At 41.1% G+C, this 25601-nt stretch overlaps 1 protein-coding gene across 3 annotated transcripts in view; it reads right to left on the reverse strand.

Annotated features, from left to right (window-relative positions):
• The window catches only part of LOC118789675 (ankyrin-3-like), a 130883-nt gene that overhangs the window by 18237 nt on the left and 87045 nt on the right, over positions 1-25601 (reverse strand). For 2 of the 3 annotated variants that reach the window (XM_036546183.1, XM_036546182.1), the window contains exons 18-39: positions 24403-24600; positions 23870-23968; positions 23134-23232; positions 22665-22763; positions 22279-22374; positions 21736-21808; positions 16525-16648; positions 15393-15404; positions 13424-13526; positions 12524-12574; positions 11261-11367; positions 10701-10733; positions 8554-8778; positions 6151-6305; positions 5640-5851; positions 5237-5444; positions 3970-4066; positions 3275-3503; positions 2841-2966; positions 2063-2185; positions 1615-1641; positions 3-84 (exon numbers count right to left, since the gene is read on the reverse strand). In XM_036546183.1, coding sequence (XP_036402076.1) covers positions 3-84; positions 1615-1641; positions 2063-2185; positions 2841-2966; positions 3275-3503; positions 3970-4066; positions 5237-5444; positions 5640-5851; positions 6151-6305; positions 8554-8778; positions 10701-10733; positions 11261-11367; positions 12524-12574; positions 13424-13526; positions 15393-15404; positions 16525-16648; positions 21736-21808; positions 22279-22374; positions 22665-22763; positions 23134-23232; positions 23870-23968; positions 24403-24600 — 2578 coding nt within the window. The remainder of the gene's footprint in view (positions 1-2; positions 85-1614; positions 1642-2062; positions 2186-2840; positions 2967-3274; positions 3504-3969; positions 4067-5236; positions 5445-5639; positions 5852-6150; positions 6306-8553; positions 8779-10700; positions 10734-11260; positions 11368-12523; positions 12575-13423; positions 13527-15392; positions 15405-16524; positions 16649-21735; positions 21809-22278; positions 22375-22664; positions 22764-23133; positions 23233-23869; positions 23969-24402; positions 24601-25601) is intronic. The other variant, XM_036546184.1, reaches the window with a different exon arrangement.

Below are 25601 nucleotides of genomic sequence, written 5' to 3' on the forward strand. Positions count from 1 at the left end.
ACTCGTTGCAGGCTCGGTCAGATAGCTGTAGCGCTTACGTAAGGCTAGAGAAGCAAAGGTATGACGTCGCTCAGGTTTGTCAGCCTGCAACAACAACAGAAAAAATGCCAATCAATTCTTTGTGTAAAAGGGCTATCAATACTCTCTGTAAAACGCCTAGATCAACACTCTGCGTTAAACACCTGTAAATACTCTGAGCAAAAGGGCTTTCAATAGCCTGTGTGAAATGCCTGTTAATACCGTGAAGAAAGGGCTATCAGAACTCTGCGTGAAATGGTAACCACTACTTTGTTTAAAACAGGCATCAATTATTTTGATATTAATGTGCAATCCTTGTGTAAAACTCCTGAAACATGTCTGTACGTACAACACCCATCATTACTTTGCTTAAATGCAGGGTGACTCTATATGAAAGGCCTAGCCATATTGCTTGGAACATGCCTATCAATAATATATAAATCGACCTTCAACAGTCCATCAGTTTCACGCTCCATCAATACTCTCTGTGCAATGGCTATCAACACCCTGTGCTGAATGCTTATCAATGTGAATAAAATTCTTCAGTGGGCTAAAATGATACTATCAGGGTACCTACCTCATGACACCACAGGTTCTAAATGTTCACTACTGCTGTAATGTAACATTATGTAACTGTGTAATACAGGCATGACATAAAGAGGTTACAATGTAGGTGTTCAGTGTACATAGCCCAGGGGTCTAGGCTCCAGGCTCTCCACCTTTCTTGGTGCTCTCAGTTATATTTGAGAAGAGCTGAGGCCCACTGTGGCCTTGTGATGAATGGATTTTGTGGGCAGGTGTTTTCACATGACAATGACCTCAACGAGGCGTTACAGGTCCTTTTTGTTAGTCAGTGCATGAATTCTTATGAGCTAAAGCAATACTTCATTTGTGGGTGTGTGGGGGGTTATTTCATATGAATTTCTGATGTTAGATAATATCTGTTATGGTCTATTCTAACCAATAGATTTGATGGCAATCTGTGTCAGTTCTACGATATCTTATGACACCACTATCCAAAAGCAGGACAGTAGTAATGAACCAGCCTGCTTTATAATGAACCAGCAAAGAAGTGACCTGTGAGTGATATGACATAGCACATACAATTACAAATTTTCAAGGTGTCATAAGAACATTTAAAATGCTTTCTATTGAGTTAAAATTATTATCCCACATAATATACCAGGTGCTGAAATGTATACTGAAGAATTAATACTTAATGAAGCCGCACTGTCATTTGTTTATATCGACTGGTTTATCCACCAGGCCAGCCATCATTCTTAAGCTTTTGTGTAGGTGGGGTGTGCTGGGAGACAGAAGAGATACTGACAGAGGGCTGATGGAAACGAGGCAGTGTGTGACAGCTTTCTCCTACAAGAGACGAACAATGAAGCAAATGAAGGAACTAATTTCTGCTCTACTGCTCGACATGTCAGTGCTCACAGTTCATGAGCTACAGAAGAAATCAAGGAACAAATCTAAATCTCTTGAAATCTTTCTATCCACCTGAAGTATTTCATGGATAGAACCATAGGGAAGTGCCTTCATTTAAAACAAATGGACCAAAAAACATCTGTGATGGAATGGTTATATTACCTCTTCATCTGGGTCTGACTCCATTTCCTTTTGGTTCCCATGATGCATTGCAGAAACAGGTAATAGCACAATGGACAGCAGGGAAAAGAAACATCAGGAAGTGAAAAGGGCGATTGGGAGCACGTGATGCAAGCTCCGAAAAGCCACCGCAAAGCCAGCAAAGAAACGGAGGGCCGACATTTGCCACACAGAATAGCGTAGTGATAACAACAACAACAACAACAAAATAGCCATTATTACACAAAAAGCCTGTGCACCATCAGCAAAGCATGTGGACTAAATCAGAGATCTGATTCAGACGGAAACGCAACTCGGAATGGCTCGAAACAGATAAAAGACACAATAGAATAGTCTCAGCCAAGTTTGACCCTTCTTCACTGAACTACCTTCCCTCTCCATGAAGATGATATGACATGAGACAGGAACAACTACTCAAATCTTCCCTTACCTTTTTGAGAGCTGGCAGTGTGATGTTCAGATTGCAGACAGCAGTCTGTGGAAGACCTTTAGTGGTTTTTGGCTCTTTAAGGAATGAGAGTCGCCCACAGGGCTCTTGACTAACATCTCTGATCTAAAGAAAAGTAAAAACACTTTTAAAATAAGAAAATGTGTAATTATATATGTGAAATATTGACAACAGCATTGCAAATAATGCATATTTATAACATTTGAGTCTATTTGAGTAGGCATTTTTATTGATCAAGAGACAAGAGAACTGCATGACACTTACAACAACATACATTTAAATTCAAAGCAAGATTGTACATAAAATACAACACACAGCTTGGATTAAGAAAGTACAGTGGCTTCAAGTTTGTTGCAATACTAAAGGCTTACATGACAAGTTAAGTAACCATTATTTGTTTAAATGATGCATAAAAAATAGCCAACGACCATCAGTTATTGTATTTCTCTATGGGATCTAAAAATGAGATGTACAATATTATCACTAATGATATACCTTCCAATTAGCTAATTTTGAGGCTTTTCTGATGAAACCAATTCACTGAATGCATTGTGGATGGAGTCAACACTGATTTCTCTTCCCTTGTTTCAAGAGTGATGGAGACAAGAGAGACTGAAATCAGTGTAGATCATCTGGTGTTTAGTTAATCAATCAGATAAGAGTTTAAAGCAGCATATAGTTTGTCTTCTGCCAGTATTCTGCTCTACCCCACACAACACAGGGACTTTGGTCAATAGAGGACAAAAGTCCAATACATCACCTTCACACTGAATGGCAGCCTGTTTTCTTTGAAGGCGTAGAAATTGAAAACCAGCTGTTGTCCAGTTTTGGTAAGAGGAGCCAAATTTCCATAGCAATCCACATGGATGGGTTTTCCTTCCAGAACCTGTAAAATGACAGCACAGCCACTGCCAAACCCAGACACCTGCTGCACATTTTAGCATAGTACAGTGTTAACATACAAATACAGTGTTAATTTTTTTGTCAGACTTCATTAACACACCATTATATAGGAGTAAAGCAGTTAAAATTTTTTTGACTTAAGGACAGCGCAAAGGTCTTTAACTAAACATGATTCATAGTCTATCATTCAGATTGATATTTGACATCATATAGTCGAAGGCGTGTGAGTGCGTGTGCTGAGTACTTTGTGAGAGGAGACCTGCCTGTGGGTGCACTGTGAACCACACACACCTCGATGTCTTTGCTCCTAGCCACCTCCTCGAAGTTCTCCTGCTGTTCCAGAGTTTTGTCCACTTTGTCGTCCGTCATGCAGAAACAGCGCAGGTTGGATTCAACTGGGTCGTTCATCTTGGCAAACACCACAAACTTGGCCAAGTACGGCACGCAGATCAGCTCACGGTAGAGCTGAGTGGCCAGGCCAACTGTCTCTGGGATCTGGTGGCAGTCTGCAAGCCAAAACCTAGCAGCACGGTGGGGAAAAAACACACACACAGAATAGCACATAGCATAATAAAAAAAGAATGTGCAAAGAATGCAAATTTCTCTTTTTACTTCAAAATGAGTAAATTCAACATCATTGTCCTTTCATATTTGCATTCCTCTGTTTGTTTCTAACCTCTGTACATCAAAGTTTGATGTTGCCCAGCGTCATACTGCCCGGGTCTGTAATCATGTAAGAATTATCTGATGCAATGAACTGCAGTATCACATGGCAAAAATAAACCAATTTCAATGTGAAGACTTCTGAATGCCAAACTCCTCTAGCTGGGCGCATGACTTTAACTGAATTAACTAACGTTGCAGTACACAAACCCCATAAATTTTTACTGCTTTATAGTCCTTCCATGTGTTTTGTACTGCGTTACTTAACTCAAATGTAACTGGATGGTAACCAGTGGGTTTTCACACTGCTGAAACAGCCGTACCTGGCGGAAACATTGGTGGTGAAAGACACACATTCGGTCACAAACGACAAAGGGGTGGTCCCTGTAATGTCCTCCCACTGGGCTGGTGAAGTACCCCCTGAAAGACAAACCTTCCCATTAGCCAGCAGCCATACCACCCAGAAGCTTTCACCTATCTGACGGCTGAGGCAAAATGGACCTGGCTGAAGCTACGTGACTTGGTTCATATCTCTATGGAAGACCAAGCAGCAAACTAATGCCTGAGGGCAGTGATAGGGACGCTGTGCTTAGGAGGTGCTAATTTTTTGATGCTACTCTTTTTAATGTGATATTCAGCTGAGGTCCTGACACATTGCGGTTTCAACTTTAGCTTGATAAATAAATCCCTGTATCTCAAAATGGCTGTCTTGAATCAACCAAGTTGTAATAACCCCCACCCCCTATCCCCGTCAACCACCACCACCACCAAACTGCTTTGACATTCATGAAGAGTGTTGTAAAAATATGTAATCCATCATCATCTTCATGAACATCATAATTATCATACCCACTGGAAAGTGCCTCAGACCTCTCAAATTCAGAACAACATCTCCAGAACTGCAGTTATCCTCAAGTGATTACGAATACCTGGTAGACTAACACTTTGCCCCCACCCTATGACAGACTGTTTTTATACTTATTCCATTCAGAACATTGTTTTCAAATTCTATTTTATATGTTGTGCAGGATTATTATTGTCTGTATTTATATTATCTGCATGTGTGGTCTGGCTTTTAATGTTTTTTAAAATACTGTTTATGTTTAACGGTGTTGTTGCTTCCTGCATGTAAGAACAAAAACAAATACCAAGCAACTATTATATTAAATTGGCAATAGGGATTTGATTAATTGGCTGAATGAGTTCAGCCCACAAGAGCTGAGGAAACTTTCCAGTCCTCCCATTTCCTACAGCACGCCTGTCCAGGAAAAAAGATGAACATTCCAGAATTCACTTCAACCAACAGCCTGTCCTCAAATTATGTGCTTGGTTTACAACTGAGTAGTTGCTATAAAATAACCAGATCCGTTTGTCTCAGTTTGTCTCAAGTTTTACAATGGGTGTGCAACAACTCAGAAACTTTTAAATTTTAATTACCCCTCATGTAACACAGCTAACAACTGACTCTGTGTATCGCTACCTATTATAAAGTGTATGTTCATGCATTACACAGAGACATAACATATTCAGAGTTGCAGCAGGGGCAAGCCATGAGATTCATTGTCGGGTAATTCTCTAAGATGCTCTTACCTGTTATGCTGCACAGGAGCCGCAGACAGGGGGTGCTGTCCCCTCTGTAGCCATTGGCAACACCGTCCACTGCCGGAGGCGGGACTGGGATTGTCATGGTGATGGGTTTGTGGAACTTCCTCCTCCTGGGCTCTACTGTCACGATGGGGCTGAACGTGGCCCTGGTCCCCACAATCTTCTTGGCCAGTTCATCCGGGACAGGCTGAGCCTGGGAGGCACGAGTGAAGGCAGTTGTGTTAGTATAGTTTTCTTGTGGTGGGGAAGTAATCTTTCATGGAGTTATGGAGTTAACTGTTTTATATCATTTCATAGTGATAGTATCACAAATATATTTCCAGCTATGATATTGTTCGAACCCATACCATCTAATACCGATACAGGTGCACTAAGAGGGAGGACAAACCTGCAGGCCAACTCGGATCCTTTTGGTTAGCGCCCCCTCTGGGAAGGATGCTCGGACCTTCGGCACACACATACTTTGCAGGACACCTCCCTCCGGACCCATGTGGTTACTCTCTTGCTTGATCCGGGAGACGACCGCAAAGTACTGTGGGAAATCCCTGGTGATGATGCGACAGATGCGTTTCTTCTCGAGTTCCTCCGCGCTGTCCAGCTCTGAAAACGAGAGATCGCAGCCTTATCCACACCCGCACACAGCGCTGGTATCCATTACTGTCATTTACATTACCGTCATTGGGCAGATGCTCTTATCCAGAGTGACTTAAATAGTTTTGCAGTTTCACATGTTATCCATTTATACAGCTGGATACAGCAGCAGTGCCCCAGCAGGGAATCGAACTGGAAACCTCTTGGTTACAAGCCCTGCTCCTTATCAGTATACTACACTGCTGTCCCACACTGCATCCCAAACAGAGTCCTTTTCATGAAGCTCAAGTTCATGTCTGTACATCTACCTTCATCCATGCCGTTGAGAACCTGGTTGAGGTCCTCTGTCCTACAGTCATACTGGTGCTCCTTCCACGTCTCTCCGTTGTCACTCCTGAGGACGATCAGCTCCCTCTCCTTTCCCCTCATGGAGCCAAAATGTGGGATCTCCACAATTACAGGGCTGGAAAACAACACAGGATTCACACGCAAATCACATTTACAGTTTCCAAAAGAGTTTTTAAAGATATATCAAAGATTCTCAACCATTAATTTTACTAATGCAATTGTCAGATAAATCAGATAAATCTGGGCTACTGCAAAGCTGGAATTGGACTTTATGTATTTGGGCTTTATGTACAAGCCAGTGAGTCAGCTATTTTCCAGATATACTTCCAAACAGTATCTTCCCATTTTATATATCACCAAAAAAGCTGGATATTTTTCTGAAGCAAATAACATACTTTTTCTTGCTCAAGGGTACAACAGCAGAGTCCTAACACAGATTCAAATTCTCAACTATATATTTACAGTCCAGTTCAATGCCTCACTGCCACACCTATGGCATTCAGTTGTTTCTACAGCATGTTTTGTATTTAAAAATAAATGTAATATTGGTCAGGTTTCATGCCACTCATCTGCCAGTAAATGACAGGAGTTTTGTGAATGGTTACTTTCACCTAATGTTCAATAGAACAAGCACCTTTATCAAATATAAAACTATAAAAATTAAACATATCAAAACACAATGCATATTTTTTTACTAGGTGTGGCAACCCAAACACTACAGGAAGAAGCAGCTAATATAGGTATAAAAGTGCTAACTTCTTGCTTATACCAGCACTGTACAGTATATTATACAACAGGGTATGCAGTAAATTTCCATCAGCATCAACAACAGAGCTCATCAATATATAGAAGTTGCAGGTTTCTACTGGTAGGATGTCCTGACACATTTTCATCCTACTGATCCACACTGTTTCAATACAATTTTACTTCCACACCAGAAAAGGCTTGCATTGTGCGGCCATGGATGTTAGTAGTAAATTGCGCTTTGCTGATTGCAGATTAAAGTTGCAAGGTAATTGGAACCCGGTCGTGGTGGGGACACGGCACCTCTGAAACAGATACTTGTGGCTTGCCCTTGTTTTCTGGCTGCACATTCTGACAGACTCACAAGTTACAGCAAACTTCACAAATGTCATAAAGAACTACTTGTACAGCCTTGCTTTTAATTTTTACACTGTTTATGTTTTACTTTGTTTCTGCTTCTTGTGCACATGAAAGTACCAAAACAAACACCAAGCAACTATTATATTATATTGCATGATATTATATGATATGATATTGGCAAGAGAGTTTTGATTGACTTGTTGATTGACTTGACCCCACAGACTGAGGAGACTTTCCTGGCCTCCCCTTTTCTACAGCATGCCTGTCCAGGAAAAAAAGACGAACGTTCCACATGCCGCGGCCAGGACTTTCTGTACGGTTCAGTTCTTGGGCACATTTTCTACAGATTTGCTTACAGATATGTAAGATATGGCAAGCTTAGCAAATGTGATGAAATCCAGAAGCCTTCTTCTGTGATCTCATGACAGAAGACCACTCCTTGCAATTTTGTTGTTTGAGTATTTCTGGTCATGGGCAAATAGTCTATCTGGAGAGCACGATTATCCGTTCACAGGTTTTTAAAACCAAACTAGATCTAGAGACACACTGTTTTACATAAATCAGTAGTTATTATCAGATGATAAGTACTTAAAAAGATGTATACTCAACTTTCAACATAATTAATACTGAAAACTACAGATAATGATTTGATGTTTTTAAACAACACAATCTACATTGTCTAACAAACAAAAAGCTTTCTGGATTAACAGTAATGAGATACAGTCAGCTTTTGATTGTCTGGAGAAATAAAGTGGGGGATTGTCATGTACAACTTGGAAATCATGAACAACGCAAATTGCAGAGAGAGAAAGCCTCTTACGGACAGTTGGGACCATCAAGAGTTCACTGTATCTTATAAAGATGAACTACATTATGTTATAGAAAGAATTTACATCTGTGACAATGGGAGGGGCCTGGTCTCCTTCTCCATTTTCATGTGAAGCCTGCTGACACCACCTCCATTGCCCAGGTCAATGAGGACTCAGGTTCATCTGTCTCACTGTTAAAATGTCTTACCCTCAGACTCTGAAATTTGTGCCCCATTACAAGTGACACAACTTCCTTTTTCTGTGATCAAGGAATACCCCTCCACTTTTGTACCCATTTTGGATGTGGGTGTCAGTTTTTATTCTTGAAAAGGTACTCTGGTGCTTTATGATAATATAGGTGTAAAAGTGTGCAATAACATCTCAGCTATGTTATTACCAAGTACTCATGGGACTAGTAGGAAAAGCAAACCTCAGCAAAGTGTAGCTCACCCCAGAAACTGAGCTCCGGCAGGGCCCACCTCCACCAGCCGGCTGGCCAGGCCCTCTCCCTCCACCATGGGCGGGGGGCAGGCCAGCTTGTGCCTCCTGACCAGACGGCAGGTGATGCGGGTGGGCGCCGTGCACTTCCGGGGCGGGATGATGATGCGCATGCCGTTGTGGCGGCTGCCCCTCATGGAGCCGCCCCGCGCGTCCACCATGAAGCTGACCAGGAACCTACAGGGGGGGGGTGGGGGCGACACACAGTCCACAGTGAGGAGGCCACAGACTCCGTTCTGCTGACGTCACTGGGGAAGTCATTGCAGACTCACACACTTCCTCTCAAGAGGAAACAGACACAGGTAAAAGAGAGAGAGGAGAGGTATGGGGGGCTCTGAGAGTTCCACCCAGGCAGGTGATTCCCTTCTGGCTCCTGTTTTGGCCACATCTTTATCCTGTACATTATCAGTTTACAGTACTATGTAGACTGTAATATGGCTGATAAGCTACACAGCATAATCAGAAGTGAGTTATTTTCTACTGTAATTAAAAAAATTTGAGTTAAAAACCTGTATTCTTATTAGTCACACCGCCAAGATAGATCCCTCAGAAACCGTCAGTGATCAATATTAAACACATTTTCACACTATGGATAAATACTACATTAAAACATTTATTACAAGCTGGGTAACCAGGATTCAACATTTATTTTCCACCATCTGATGTTCCCCTACGAGGTGATTCCATACATTCTTTTAACTACCTTTAAACTCAGTGGTTCTCTCACCACAGCAGGGTGAAACATGCTTATATTTATTTCTGAATATAAATTAAATTAGACTTTCTAGATCACATTACCAATTAGTGTTCTGTGCACTTGTGTCTGTATGTGCATAATTCACAGGTTTTATCCTCCCCTGTAATTAAATGTAACCTAAATAAGTCTTATCTGCTGCTGTGCACTGCTGAAGATTACAAGGTGCTGCAAAGCACAGCACTTCAGAAGGTAGCTGCTAGGTCACAGGTATATCTGACTCGGAGCACTGAGCAATATCACTATGATCATAAAGAAATCATTATCATAAAGGAAATTACCAATGATGAAAATAAACATCAAATTCTCCCAGTCTTAAAAAGTGTGTTATATGCTACAGGGCATTAGAAGGCCTCTGATGTAAAGTGAAAAACAGGTCCTGTTTCTGAAGTGTAGTGTTCATATTTTGTCAGCCATTTCAATGACAGGATATATAACCAAAAAAATAAGAATGTATTGTGAAAAATATACAAGTAAAAAAACAAAGGGTACTCTAAAGATGCAACAAAGGTGTAAAAAGTGAGTTTCCACAGGGAGCAGGTACTTTCTAAACTTTTGAAACATTTGAAACTGAACCTCGCAGCTTTTGTGCCTAGAACACACTTTATGATATTAGGCTCAATATAACCCTGATAACCGCCATTACCAGAGAGTTACGAGTTTTAAATTCTTGTTAGCATTTCACGCTAAAAACACAGAATTTATATTTTGTACTACTGTTAGAAGCTTACAATCTACAATAATTTTCCTTGCAAACCCCTAGAAATGAGTTAGGCTCTAGCACGTCATTTTTTTCAAGACTTGCACCACATTTCCCAACCTGACAAGCAAAAACACACATTTAAGTCATAAGATGGGGAACTGCCTGAGTTCTGGCAAAAACACAAGAGTTCATTTGATCAGCCTGCAGACACCTTCCACTACAAATAATGGATGCAAAATATATACAAAATAAATTTTCAGGTGGCTTAGTAAGGTGGCAGTAGTCGAAAAAAATATGTGTCAGTTATGAATGCCAGTAAAATGGCAAGATTGAAGATAACTGTGGCCACTCCCTGAGAGGCTGACACATAGTAACCATCAATTTCACAACTCGCCGTATGAACCTGCCCTCAAATAATTCTGTCATGTCTCATACTCATACGTTGTGTCAAGGTCCATTTGCTGACCACTTCCACAAACCATAATGTGTGTTCTAGGCATGGGTACATCCTTAAAAGGTCATGGGAGGACAAAAAATCCAATCACAGCTACACTAGTATAGGCTACTAATCTAGGTGACAGACCACACAAAGGACACAAGCACAGAGCAGAGGGGACTGTGTTCACAGGTCACATTTATCACCTGGAGTCATACTGGGGAAGCGGAGACGAAAAGCTGCAGCATAAAATCAAACAGTGAAAGAGGCAAAAATGAAAAGATCCATTATTTTGATTAATAACATTCATGTCATAATGTTATTTTCAGCATTATTGTTGCGGAGCACTTAAGAAACGGGAAAGAAGCAGTGAGGCTGAAATTAAGGAAACGTAAAGTACGGCCAGCATGGACTTGGAGAGAGAGAGATAAAAACAAGCCCAGAAAAACAAGAAACAATAGTAACAGCTACAACGCAGATTTTGGACACAAACTACACAATTTAATGACACATCCTCCATATTTTAGGAGGACAGACTTGAACACTTTAATTGTGATAATTTGGTATTTACATCTGAGTCAGTAAACAGGGAGATCAACATCTTACACAATAAAACCTGGACAGCCTCAAAACCTGACTTCCCAACAGTTTGTTATGCATTTCTGCAAGTCATACTTTCCACCAGACTCGACAGCATTACAGTCACGCGGACACACACCGGCCATATGCGTGAATGTCCTCTCCGGGCTCGGAGAGCTGCTCTTACCCTGAGTGGATGGGGCTGGAGACCAGGTTGGCATTGTCCAGGGTGTCTGCGGCCCAGCTGTACCGTCTCAGAGCATCCGAGTTGCACTCCCTGGTCACCGCGAGGTGCTGTGAAGAGACAGGGCTGCTGAGTCACTGTTTTCCAGACACAGGAGCATGTTTTAATCTCCCACCCCTCACCACATGTGTACGGGTGCGCTTTTGTTAAGGAAGCCTTTATAATCACATTATTACATACATTATTGGCATTTAGCAGACGCTTTTATCCAGAGCGACTTGTTATCCATTTATACAGCTGGATATATTACTCAGGCAATTCAGGGTTAAGTACCTTGCCCAAGGGTACAGTAGCCGTGCCCCAGTGGGGAATCGAACCAGCAACCTTTCCTTAACCATTATGCTACACTGCCGCCCCAACACTATCCCCCCCACACTATGACATTTTTAATAATAATGAAAAAAATATATACATTTCTCATAACTCCTCAACAAATGATCTGAAACCATACAGAACAGTGTACTACATGCTAAAGTGTACAACTGCTGTTTGTTTACATTCTATTAAAACCAGTGAGGTGGACTGTTAATTAATATATTAAAAAACCTTTCTCACTGAATGGCAGTAGTTACGGAATCCTAGCACCAAATCAGTGTTGCTGCCACAAATACAACTTGATGAAAAAAGGAAAAGTAAATTAGATACTAAAATGCATGGATATGAAATTTCTGATTACACAGTAACCGTTTGGAACACATGTACTTTGTTAAACATAACTGGTATAACTGTATCTGTACCCATCCCTCTCTGCTACTTCACCTCATAAAGCTGTCTCACTTTCACTTAAACCTTTGCCATCATTATGACATAGGACCCTGAACTGAAGCACATTTTCCAAATTCTTTCCAAGCACACTGTACTACTTAGTTGATGATGTTCAAAAACATTTTAAAACAAACAAATCATGCTTTTACAGAAAATAAGCTATATAAAAATAATATGGCAACATTCCAGTTAAAACATATTTTTTGAGAAAAAAAAAAAAACAGGATGCTTGGGAATTGTGCAGGCCAAGAGTTGCATGGGAAAAATGCCTAAAATATGACACTCAAGTAGTCCACCAATGGCTGAAAAGATGCTACAGCTGAGGCTGTTCTGAACAGAAAAAAATGAAAAACTTTTCACTTTTAAATGCAGAAAATCCAATGGTTTTTCTGCATACTAGTTGCAAACATACAGTCGCTGGCATAACAATCAGTCATATACCTTATTTTGCGGATCAACAACGAAGGAGATGTCTTTACAGACACTTTGAAGCTTTCAAAGAAAAAAAAAACAGACAAACTTTTAATCACACAAACAGCTTACAAGAGGGACAAATAATCTGTGCAGTCACAGACTTCCTTATAGAGATAGATGCCACTACACAAGGTCTCTTCTTTTTGTGGACGAAAGGTGATTCTCTCTCACTTTAAGACTCACCGGAACTGAGGCCGCCAGAATCTTGTTATGGGAGTGCACTCAACTAATAAATACTGTCAATAAGAGCTTTCAAAGTAAACTTCAATTTATAAAACTGGCCATAAACAAGAAAATAAATTGCTTTCTTCCATAAAGACAAACTCAGACATCAGCCAAAAGCAAACAGGATGCATGCATTTGATGAACATCCTTTTAAAACCATTCCAATTCCTGCAGCTTGTCTAGCCACTGGGCTGTTCAAAGGATGAGGTTTAAAAACTTTTTCAGCCATTTTATTAAATGTCCCTTGTGGTAATAAGGCAGCTGGCTTTGCAAGTTTGTCAGCACATTCCAAAGTGAAAGTGCTGGCAGCTTTTCCAGTCAGTAACCCGATATCATCAAGTTTTGAGTATAACCTCCATGTTTTCACAGAGGAAACAAAGCCTTTGTGTGTCATTAGCTACATTTCATTCCAAATGTATTCACATTTCACAAGTCCCTTGGAGAGACCAGAAGGTCAGTTCATCACTGGCTAAGCTGTAAGCAATTGTCTACAATGGGAAAACAGTGATATATCGGAGAGACATCTATTTGGTCCTTTGAGTGGTCACTCCCTATAACATGAATTTGAATCTAACTGGCTAAAAGGGACCTATTCCCACTTCTCAATATGATGCAGGAATGGAGAGTGATTCAGGCTCGTACCGTGTCCTTGGTGGGGGCCAGGATCTCCTCGATCATCATGCTGTCCCGCGCGAAGGAGCTCCGGTTCAGAGTGTTGGACCTATCCGAACTGAAGGAGCGGAGGCTGGTGTATTTACAAGTTACCACACAGTAGGGTGGGTGATAGTGAGATGAACAGGAAAAAAAATTGATTACTGCATGCAACTTCCAGGGAACGGTTGCATTAGTTCAATAACAAACTGCAAAGCACAGGACAAGAGTTATTCAAAGATGGAAATGAGAGAATGGAGAAACGTGGGAGTGAGTGTGAGTATGTTGCTACGTGAGATGGCTTATTAGCTATGTACCGCAAATGAAACGCTTGGAATTACACACTATATTTACACACTTAAAAATCGACAGGAAATACAGTAGTGTACACCTTGTGTGTTCTCTCGTGTATCATCTTCTTTAAACACATTTTAAACATTGTATCTTAAACAGTTTGTTTAAATTCTGCAGCAATCCACAATGGATTCTTTACAGCTGAAACTGTACAATGAAATATATAGAATCAATGCTTTTCAAATGGAAAAGTAAGTTTAATAATTGTCAATTGGGGAACAGGACTAAGCTTCTGAATTGCTCCAAAATTAATTGTGATCCACTTTAACAGTAACTTTGGACTGTTCCCTAGTAGAGGAGTAGTAGTAGTTTTAATTGTCATTCAACCTCTATATAGAATCGGAGCAGTCAATACATTTTCTAAAACTGACCACCACATAATGGTATAGTTGGACAAACCCTGTACACTCCGTGTAAATGGTCTCTACAAACAAATGAATGTTTGTTACGTGCAGCTAAGGACATTCCCTGGATTTTATTCTCTTATAGAATTACCCTTGGTGCCTGTAGGCCTTTGTTAGACTGCAATGACTGAAAGGTAACATCTCACTGCAGTCACTCTGTCACTCTGTCCCCCTAGGCTGAAGGTCCTCTGGGTCACAGGCAGAGAATATTCCCACAGTTCATTTCTCTCTGGGCTTCTTTCCATTTCTGACTCAACTGCTTCCAAACAGCTCTGCAATGCCCTAAATTACACTCCTGGCCTGTGCAGAATGAAAAAATGTGCACCTCAGCAACATCAGAGAATCTCTAACACAGGGGAAAGCGTTTACTTGGAGCCCACTGCATCTCTTTAAGCAACGTCACCACTGCTACAAAGAGCTCACGCATTCTCTCACTGTTCCCAGACCTGCCCCTATTTGCTCCCAATTACTCTGCGCACGAGTTGACTTGGCCTTGCTTCTAGAAGGATAAAATATAAAAGGTAAACCACAAGGGTCTACAGATCATCAGTATCTACGTAGCAAATTGTGTGATTCAGAGCCATTGCCACACCGTTATTATGGAAATATTAGACTTACTCACAATATATTAGACATTCTCGGCAGGACCTTTGTATTTCCATCTTTGCCAACATAAATCATTTTAAATAAATTTGTTTTTATTTAAAAAACTGGTATGACTGATTGACTGATTCTCTCTTTGGTTGATTGACTGCTTGATTGGTCTAATTACAATTTAGTAATTAACTAATAAATCCCTGGAAGCTACAAAGAGCAATACTACAGAGCAGATCCCATGCTGGGGGAAGGAATCACCCTTAAAACTAACACCAAACAAGAAGCCATACAGTGTGTTATCTCACCAAACCAAAGCACAGCCAGTGTTAAAGTTTGTGCTCTATCAAATGTTAGAATTGCGTGGGTCTTTATTTTATTTTATCATTTCTTTGTCTTTACTGCCATCAAATAAGGGTTATTTTTTAATGAAAAAATTTGGTGAGCATTTGGATAACAAAAAGCAACTTAGCAAGCAAGTGGTTTCTGTAAAACTGTCGGCAACAAATATGAGAAACGCAGCACACCACAAGACAATGTGTGATGGAATCATGATGGTCAGGGAGCAGACTAAAGGCCTACTAGTTTGACATGTCACGCCCTCTTACCTGATCCTAGGGCTACAGTGAGATATATATGTGTGAGAGGGGAAAAACAGAAAAAAGAGAAGATATTGAAAGCAAAGTATCCGGCGACGACAAAGCAGAATGCAGTGGTTTAATGACATTGGCACTGATGCTCTGTCTTTGCATGGGTTGCCCTCTAGGACAGGGGCTGGGCTCCTGGGATCAGAGATGGAGTAAAGGCAGGGTGCTGAACACAGACTTTGGGGACCAACAGTTCAAACAGGAGCAGAGCTCTGTCCAAGAGTGCAAAATGCAAGCAGACTCTGGCTGATGCCGAAAAACAGAAAGGTAAGGAAAGGAAATGTTTGCTCAGCATCATACATCAATGGCTTAATCAAAACCAAGAATTCATGGACCCTCGCCAGTTTGTTTACAATGGATTTCTTTTCGGTTGGTTATTTTAGATATGTATTTTAGAAAAAATGTAACTGCTTGGGGCACTTTCACTAAAACTGAACACTGTCCCAATTTTCTGATCTCTGTTAAGGTACGTCTCCATATTATTCAATATGCCCTTCAAATAATAACATTCAATCACCTTGAAAAGAAAAAAACCTCCACATGTTGCATTAATGTAACTATTATGTAAACGTTTCTTCATAAACAGGGGAAAGATAGAGCTTCTGTAGGTAATCATACACATAATTAATGCAATGCAGTGGTAACATGTTTGTCAAAATGACATTCAGAAACTGTCAACAGCCTGACAGTCTACTCAGGAAATTTTTAAGGGGTTTTATACTATATATTCTACCATACTTTATTGATGCATCTCTAGCACGTAACAGCCGTCACACGTGCTGCATATGACCAAAAAGATGAGAAGCATGTGCACCACATTTTTTATAAATTCGTCTTCTCACTCTCTATATATTTGTTATTTCAATTATTTTTCTCACAAGCAAACCCTAATTTAACAACTCAGACTAGACCAGAAATATCTGCACAGGTGTCAAATGTCATGACTAACTATGGACGTACAAAATCGCTGTCAAAAACACAGGAACATTTTGCCCACTTGACTATGTACAGTATGAGCAGTATGTCGGCAGGACTAACGCCAAACGGGTCATCAATCACGCGGTGGGAGGAACCTGCGCAAGGCTCGCGTTACCTGGCAGACCGCGCTCCGAGGCTGAATCCCATGTAGCCGTCCTGCGGAAGAGAGTCGTCCCCGAGCTCCTTTAGGTCCTGGGGTCGCAGGTATTTGTCCGTGTCTCCAGTCATTGCATCCTCACCTGATAGAGAGCCTGAGGTTACTCCACGACAAAGAGGATGCAAACCCGTGACAGATAATCGATGTCTTCTAAAACCACCGTACGGGCCTTTTTTTCCCCCCAAACAGCAGAATGATCACTCATATATAGTCTACCCCAGCTGCACACGCTCAGCCGTTGCACAGTATCTGAACATTACATCTGCTTCATTGAACACCACGGGGCAGTTTTCAAAACTTTTAAAAGCATTTAGGCTGCTCAACCCATCCTGAGCAACACTAGTAAGTTTATTCTAAGTCACCATCTAAGTACCCATCTAAGTACCTGCTTTCAAAAAAAAAGAAAAGCACTAAGGTAACTACGCAATAGAGTATGGTATCATTATTTAAATGGAGTTGCAGCTAGCTGTCCTTGAGAAACAAACGCGTATGTTGCTTTGGATTATAAAGTAGCCTTTAAAGCAAAAAAAGATACAGAAGCTACAGAAGATACAGGGCCGAGAGCAAGTGCGGTAGGGAGAACGGAAAACTGCAGTCAAGCAGCAGCAACAAAAGCCCGATCCCCTCTCCTCGTCCCCTGCGCTCCCCTTCACTGCAACCCCTCCCCCGAGCCAGTCTTTCTCTGTTGCTGCGGTCCGCAGGAGTAAAAACAACCGCAACCCAATCTGCCAACATTCCTCCTGAGCATTTAAATTACACTCTCTACCTCCAAAAGTGACGATGTTACTGCAAGGTGAACAAGACTTTTTTCAGGAGATCTCGAGCGCTCTGCGGCGGACTACTGCTCGCAGCTAACGGTTTTTCCTCCGCACGCACACAAACAGATCAGCTTTCTCCCGCCTTAGCAATTCGGAATATACGGTGCTTATTTTTGGGCAGCGGCAATTCATCAACCGCCCTACTCAGTCTACGAAACAGCCCAGCACAAATTCAAGACTAGAATAGTAGCTCTTTCAAAATGCGTCTCTTACACAGTATGGCAGCCATTACTGTCAGCACTTTATTTATTCCTTTTTTTTCTTGGGTTCTGTTTTATAATTCCTTTTCCAGGTCTCTGGTCAATCCATGAGGCATACACTTTCCCCCAGTTGTTCCAGTGAAACAAAAGGTAAATTCATCCCCGGGTTTTCATGTGTAAAAATTAGCCCTGGAAGTGGGATGTGACTGCCTCCGCTGTCCTCTGCACCTGAGACAGCCCTGCTCCTGCTCCTGCTCCTGCTCCTGCTGCTGCTGCTGCGCACTGCACTGCTGCCGCGCGCCTCGTCTCTGCTGCTAACAAAGTTTAAACTGTGCGGGGCTCGCGCACATATCGCGGAGAAACGGCAGCGGCCGGTGGCATCCGAGGTCGCCCGGCGCGCCTCTGCTGAATCCCTGACTCTTTAGCAAGCCGGCAAGGAGGGCGACACAAACGGACAGGGACGCGTTTGTATCGTAATGCAGAGAATATGTGTGGCGAGGCGAACCCAGACAGCTCAAAACTTCAGCTCACAATCCCCCTTCTGGAGCAGACAAATGAAATGCAGCATCATTTGAGAGAAAGGGTGATGCCAGGGACGGCCCCCTGGCCGCAAACATAACTGAACTGATTCCCTTGTAACTAGGAAAAGCAAAACTTCAAAAAAAAAACATTGCTCCTGTATGGCCTCAAAATTACTTCAAGCAATGTCAATCTGCATCATCATCCTTAATTATAAAATATAATCCCAGAGGAATTCTAAACGGCACAAACTTTCCAAACATTCGATAAAAATCTATATATAAACCTATGAATTCACATGACTAATTTTCTTAAAATAATCCAATCTGTTTGCACCATCTGTTGAGGACATTGTACACTAAGATCTTACAAGTGAGACATTGAATCTGTGTGACATGATCTCTCTGCTGACGGGTTGATGGGGTGAGCTCCCTGGCTCCAGCTCAGTTACACTGGATGCCATAACAACTAAAAAGAGCGACTTGTAACGGACAAACTTATTCAATCCAGCTGCTAAAGGTCTTGTAGATAGACAGGATGTTAGCCTGTCTCACCTAATATGATTACAGTGACTTGTGCTATATAGCCTACCCAAGCACATATCCTAACTACCGGCAGATTATCATCAAGGTAAAAATGGGTTTGTTTACTTCAAGATTCTATACAGATTCTCTTATCTAATTACCATACAAAAGGGTGTAAGTCCCCCTCCCTAAATACTCATTTAACATGGGCTGCTGTACCTGCTAAAAAGGTGTATTTATTTCCATTGACTTCATGACAGACAAGGAACAAGGTGTTCTGTGATACCGTGTGGTATCAAATTTCATTGTTTTGAACATGACACCATTGTAAAATGAACTATAGTACATATACTGTATATATATATATATATATATACACACACACACATACTTGTGTTTATTATAACTTACATTACTTACAAATAAAGAAACAAAGAGTCTTTGGGTTCTGAAAATAGCAACGTCACCATCTGTGCTAAATTGGCAAGCTTATGCTGATACTATCAACTGTCAACACATTATTCTAAAATACTGTGGGTGTAAATGTGAGGTAAGTCTAGCAAACCAGCTATAATCATGATGGGATTGTCTTTGCTTCAGGTGCTGAAAGCAGCACATACAACTCTATTACTTTCATTGTGACTCAGCCTGATATTGCACTGCTACTGGAAAAAAAGGCTTTATTCCTCATCACCGATGGTTAAAATCCAAAAGAAATTTTCCATACCACTCCCAGTCTTAATCCTAACCACTTCCATTTACACTTCAAACCAATCCTGGCCTCATTCAAAACCATTCCCAGCCTTATAAACACAAGTGCAACAGCTATAACAAGCTTACACACTTGAAGGACTGAACTGTAATGCGTATTTAATTTATTATTGTTCATTTGTTCACTTTAGCAAGGAGAGGGGATTCGTTTCCGTCTGTGTTGCTGGCAAAGCCTGCACATACAGACAATGCGGCACAGTCAACTTCACTCTTTTGTGCACAGGGGGCAACAGGCGTACTTGAGCAAGATGGCATTTTCAAAATATATATTCTTGAAAGTACAAAACAATAAGAGTGGATTCATTGCAGTCTCTCAACAGGTTATCTCAAGCGAGAGTAACCTGTCCTATCAAGTTACCATGGTAACTCCAAGCTGTCCAATGCAGTTACCTCTGTCACATGCGGCGTGAACAAACTCATGCATTTTAAAGGAGCTCTGTGCCTTCCCTTCCACATAGCTCGGCTTTATTTGCCAACACCACCCACCTTGGAACAATTACGGTGCATCTGTACGCTTTAATGGTGGAAAAACAGTTTGGGTCACCAGCCAGAGCTGTTTTAAAAATAAAATCATTTAAAAGCTGACTATGGTATTAATCTCTCAAGATAACCAAAGGAGCATGTTTACACACAAAACACAGAGTTGTTCATTTCTGCGTCAGGCAGACTCATGGTGATCATGAGCTATGAGCTAAAGGGAAAGCATATAACTTCTTTAATTTCTGCCAATCAGATGCAGCATCATCCTCCCCCGATGAGCCTTAACTGTCCAGAGCAGGCGTTTACTCTTCTAGTTATAATAATAGAAAAGGAGTCGCCACCATGCTATCCAATACAAAAAATAATACATTGATAATTTATTTCAGAGTATAATTTTTGTATTCAGTCAATATATTAAAAATATGTAAATTATTGCCATTTGGTATATTGCCATATAAATCTGTTTTGCATTCATGCATCGTAAATGTATTTGCCATATATTCTCATACTGAACAGCATATTTCTCAGTATATTGCAGTGTATTTCATTTCTGTATGGGATAGCAGCCCATATTCTTCTTTATCTTCAGTGTCTCAGACATTATTATGTCTTAAAAAGACAGAGTAGTGATCAATCTATTTTAGCAATTTTGGTTAAAATGTGGCCATGCACTGTGTATTTGTTTTACCATGCACATGACCAAACATTCTTTGCAATGGTAGGTCATTAATATGGGATCTGAGATGTCCATCCCAGACCAAATTAAGCAATTGCAAAGATCATCAAGATTTTCATTATAAATTAATGTTCCTTTTGCTTTTCTCCATTACACGAGAAGAGATATGGTTTTATTAAGCTGATGCAGAACATGGAAAAGCACAAAAACAAGTAAGATGTTTCTCCATTAAATTTAAAAAGCAAGTATTGTATAACAGTACTGATAATTATTTTACATATTACTTTCATTTAAAATCTATTTGCAGAAAAGATTCTCAACACAGCATATGAATCAGAGAAGCAGTGGATGTGGCACTAAGGATCAGCAAAGAGCTGCTGAAGTTCCATCTATGTCAGTGTAAAACACCCAAACTATCCATCAAATGATCACATTCACTATATAATTCAACATGGAGAGAATCTCTTGTAATTGAGTTAAAGATAACTTGACTGGATGCGTAATCAAAACTCTTACTGACTCTTATGAGAGTCTCTTATTTCACTGCCTTCACTTCCAAGAAAACTGCGTGGCTTCAGAAACAATATATATTGGATGTCACTGCAATATTCCAGTAACCATAAGCAATCATAAGAATATTTCAATCATAATAAATCCCCTAATCAAATTAAAAGCACACAGAAAACATCACTGCACATCAAAGCAAAAACAATTGCACATTTATGTACTACACTTTCAAGAAATACCTTAGCAATCAAAAAAGAAGTATTCAATGGATATCAAAACAGGAACTACAGGGTCTATGATAACACAGTATGACAGACAAGATAGGGGGTTAGTTTCAAATAAGTGAGGAAAGGGTAATTTGAATTATCAGCAAATTATCACAGTGTAAAAAAGGAACCAATACCTTCTTCAACATCTGATATATAGTCTTCATTGAGAATTTCAGGCACACTGGCTTTACGAACTGTGTAATTTGAATAAATACAGTGCAGTGTTAAAGGACATGAAATGACATGCATTCACAGACACAAAACACATGCAGTTCATTCAATGAGGAAAAACCAAACCACAAAATCACATTTATCATAATCTCTGGATGAATGTTCAAAACCGTATGAATAAATGAATCACTCCACAAATTGATGAGAGTACATATATTCACCCTGTGTACTCACCTTCCTCATCTGACATGTCAAGGAACTCATTCATCGTTTCTGGAACATTCATTTTATGCTTTTCCGTCACAGTCTGTTGAAGACAAGAAAATCAATTCAGCGTGTGAAATATTGCTCTCGGGGGCTTGTGTTTGTGAGAGTACCTGTGTGTACACTTCAGTCCCTAAGCTCAGGGTTATAACAGGGCACCAAAATCCCTCAATTCTGGCTTTTGGACTGGGTAAAAATATGCAGACACCCAAACTACAAGTTTACAAACTTTACAAGTTTTTTCAGTACATAATGCATTTTGTATTGAGCTCATATGTCACTGCTAAGAATTTAATATATGTTAATATATGCAAGAAATAAAAATATAGTTAAAAATGTGTTCAAACCAATTATGTTTTTCTTATAAGGATACAATATACATTGTATTTGGAGTGTTTCATATGAGCCATCGTGTTCCTGTCTTGTAAAAGGCCCCTGTTCTCATGCGCGGTTTGTGATTCTGTCAGCTCTGGAGCTGCACCATTTGACCCAGTTAGCTGTGGAACTGCTCACCATGGTGGTCAGTGTCTCCTCTGTGACGACCTTCAGCGTGTCCACCACAGAGATGTAGCCCAGCCTCCTGGCGATGGACAGGGCTGTGTTTCCATTCTGCGGGCAGGCAGAAGCAGAACCAGAGAGTCACATTCACGTGCCATGCCGCATCACAGGTGGGGAATAGGTAATAACAACTTGAACACACAATCATTATAAGCTCACATCACTAATCAAATTCCAAGCAATTCCAATGAATGTGTATCAGGGTGTGTGTATCTGTGTGTGTGTGTGTGTGTGTGTGTGTGTGTGTGTGTGTGTGTATGTGTATCTATGTGTGTGTGTGTTTGTGTGTGTGTGTGTGTGTGTGTGTGTGTGTGGAGTGGAAGTGGGGAGGCAGGACTCACCACAGTGAGTTCATTGGGTGAGGCGCCGCGCTGAAGCAGGATGTTAATGACATGGGTGTGGCCCTGTTGCGCCGCCTGGTGGAGAGGAGTGTAGCCATTCTGCAGAGAGACAACATCTTTGTAGCACTGGGCCACGCACCATGTTGCTCACGTATACAGATACATGCACTCTCTCACATACAGGCATGAATGCATAAAAAACATGGACATATGCGCACACACACACACACACACACACAAAACAGCATAGTCATGTGCAATCTGCAATGTAATGCAGTCTCTCCCACATATATGTGCAAACCACAGACAGACACACACACTCTAACTGACACTCTTGGCTCAAACATTCACACAAGCACTCAAACATAAACACACATGTAATAAAAACACATGTATAAGAAACCACACACATAGAGCTACAAGGTAAATCAGGTCTCATCCAAGCATAAGTGAAATGTTCAAGGGCTACCTTAGTTTTGGCATTGACTTTTGCTTGGTGCTGTAAGAGGAAGTTGACCATCTTCACGTTTCCATAGTGACAGGCCACGTGTAGCGGAGTGTATCCCATCTGTCAGCAGAAAGAAGCGAAGAGTGAGAGAGAGAGCTAAACTGCTCCTATTCTACACTGTCTCTGCTGTGTCTAAGTGAGTGTCTTCATTCCACATGGGCCTTCATCTAGCTTATTGATAGTCACTTTTAATTTGGTCCGAGGGAACTTAGCCAGCTGCAAAGGCTCTCATGCTCCTTTCACATTAAAATGAAATATCTATTTCATATTCTCAATATGTTGTTTATCGTTTTGAACTTGGCAGCTCAGTGCCTGTTCCACTCATGCACGCTGGTTAAAACAGAGCGTGGTGTTTCCTGTTGTATTACCCTGAGCTGATGCAGGCCTGCTTGTGGTGGGGGTGGAGGGGGTTAAGTTTTTTTGTAGGGAACGGAGAGGGGGGCATGGATGGATATGTAGGGGTGTGTGGGAGAGTTACCTGTGCCCACACTGCTAAGCTTAATCAGCATAATGCAGATACAGACACACTCAGACGCCTCTCAGCTGTCTCTCGACCAATTCATTATTAACACAGCTGTTTGATTGCATTAATAATGGATTTGAAAACAATATATTCCTTTATACCAGAACACACTTCCACACAGGCACATGCACACACAGTCATCGCTGATGAAAGATTGCTTTCTGTGTTGTCTACCTTTGTCTGTGGGTCAATAGCTGCCCCGTGATTGGCCAGAACCTCAGCCACATTTACTTTGTCTTCCTGGGCAGCTAAGTGGAGAGGCGTTAGCCCACTCTGTAAGAGATGTGACACCGCCATGGTCAGGATCAGTATGCAGATACTCACTGTGCTGGCGACAATCCTAGGTCTGAATTAACACTGGGTTTCCAGACTTTTTTTTTCAACCTATGGTATTCTACTAAAAAAAAAAAAAAAAACCATAAACATTTCACTTGAGAAATATCAACTTTCCGTCAACAGTGGACTGAAAGTGAATAAAACTCAGTCTGACATTTAACAAACTGTACTACACAAATACTCCGGCTGCTTTTAATGGCCTTTAACTGAGCAAACGGTGCCAGAAAGGTTTTAAAGCCGCTGTAATCCTGCTCTGCTCAGGCGGTTATACGAAGAGGTGCTAATCTTTGCTTTATCAAATCTTATTAAAGTGCAGCCCTTTGGATTATATGACTAGATTAACTCCCGTGGGGCGGAGTGCTGGCCCTCACCTTATTGCCCAGGTTGACATTGGCGTTCCGTGCCAGCAGCAGGGACACCATATCAACGTTGCCCTCCTGCGCTGCTAGATGCAGGGGACTGATGCCCTGGCGGGTGACGGCGTTGGTGTCGGCTCCGTACTCCAGCAGGGTGGTGCCGATGTCCATCTGGTTCTTTTTGGCAGCGATGTGTAAAGGAGTGTATCCATTCTGGAGACAAACAAACACTAACTTGAAACTTGCTCAGTGTAGCCACTGCAGACTGTTTCACTTAACAGATTTCACTGGGACTGTGTTCAGCATCTTATTCTAAGTACATCTACCAGGCTCCTGTAGGGAGAAAGCGTGTCCTATTCTGCAAAATAGTGACAACCCCAGGAGTGCAGCAGACAAAATCTAAATCTGTGTTGATGCTTGTGAGAATCTAATGGAGGTATAGTCACCACCATCATAAGATTAACTATTTGCACAAAACATTTTTTTTTCTTTTGAGATATTACAGATAAAGACACCTTTTGCCTTACTATACAATGGAAACTGCTGCAGTCTGTCATCAATACCACAACAGAGATTGTGAGAGGAGTATGGAGTAGTATGGAGACAGCTGTAAAGATGAGGTCAAAGGGCACAAACACAGAGGTTATGAAAAAGAAATGCACACTGGTCTCTCTGGAGATAGTATTTCTTATCTGATATGAAATGCTTAATACTTTAAACACCGTAAAAGAAATGCTGGTAATATCTGCAAATAAAACAATGGAAAAATCTGCTCCATAAATACTGAAGAGAACCCCCACAACATGAAATAGTTAAAGAGCACAAATTCCTCAAACTGGAATGGGAGGAACTGTTTGTCTGCATTTTTTGAACAGAAAAATAAATCAGGACAGTGTTTGGATTCAGCTGAGATCTTTGGATGACATTATTCAGCTTTCTGTCTGTCTGTGAGGACTCACAGCTGTGAAATACGTTAACCGCGCTTCCCGCAGGGTGTCAGGCGAGGCCTGGCCAGCCCCCTTGGCCATGTGTCTCAAATTTATTCAATTTCCAAAACAGCAAAAATTTTACAGTACACTTAAGACAAAAAGAGGAGTGTTCAAGGAGCCAGAACTAAGGAAAAAAAAACAGCAAGACTTGAATAAGGACAGATTTCCCAATGTCAGCCAGCAGTGATTTCACGGACAGGAAAGGGTTCGACTGCGCGACACCGC

The sequence above is a fragment of the Megalops cyprinoides genome, chromosome 15 (assembly GCF_013368585.1).
Source record: "Megalops cyprinoides isolate fMegCyp1 chromosome 15, fMegCyp1.pri, whole genome shotgun sequence".
NCBI lineage: Eukaryota > Metazoa > Chordata > Actinopteri > Elopiformes > Megalopidae > Megalops > Megalops cyprinoides.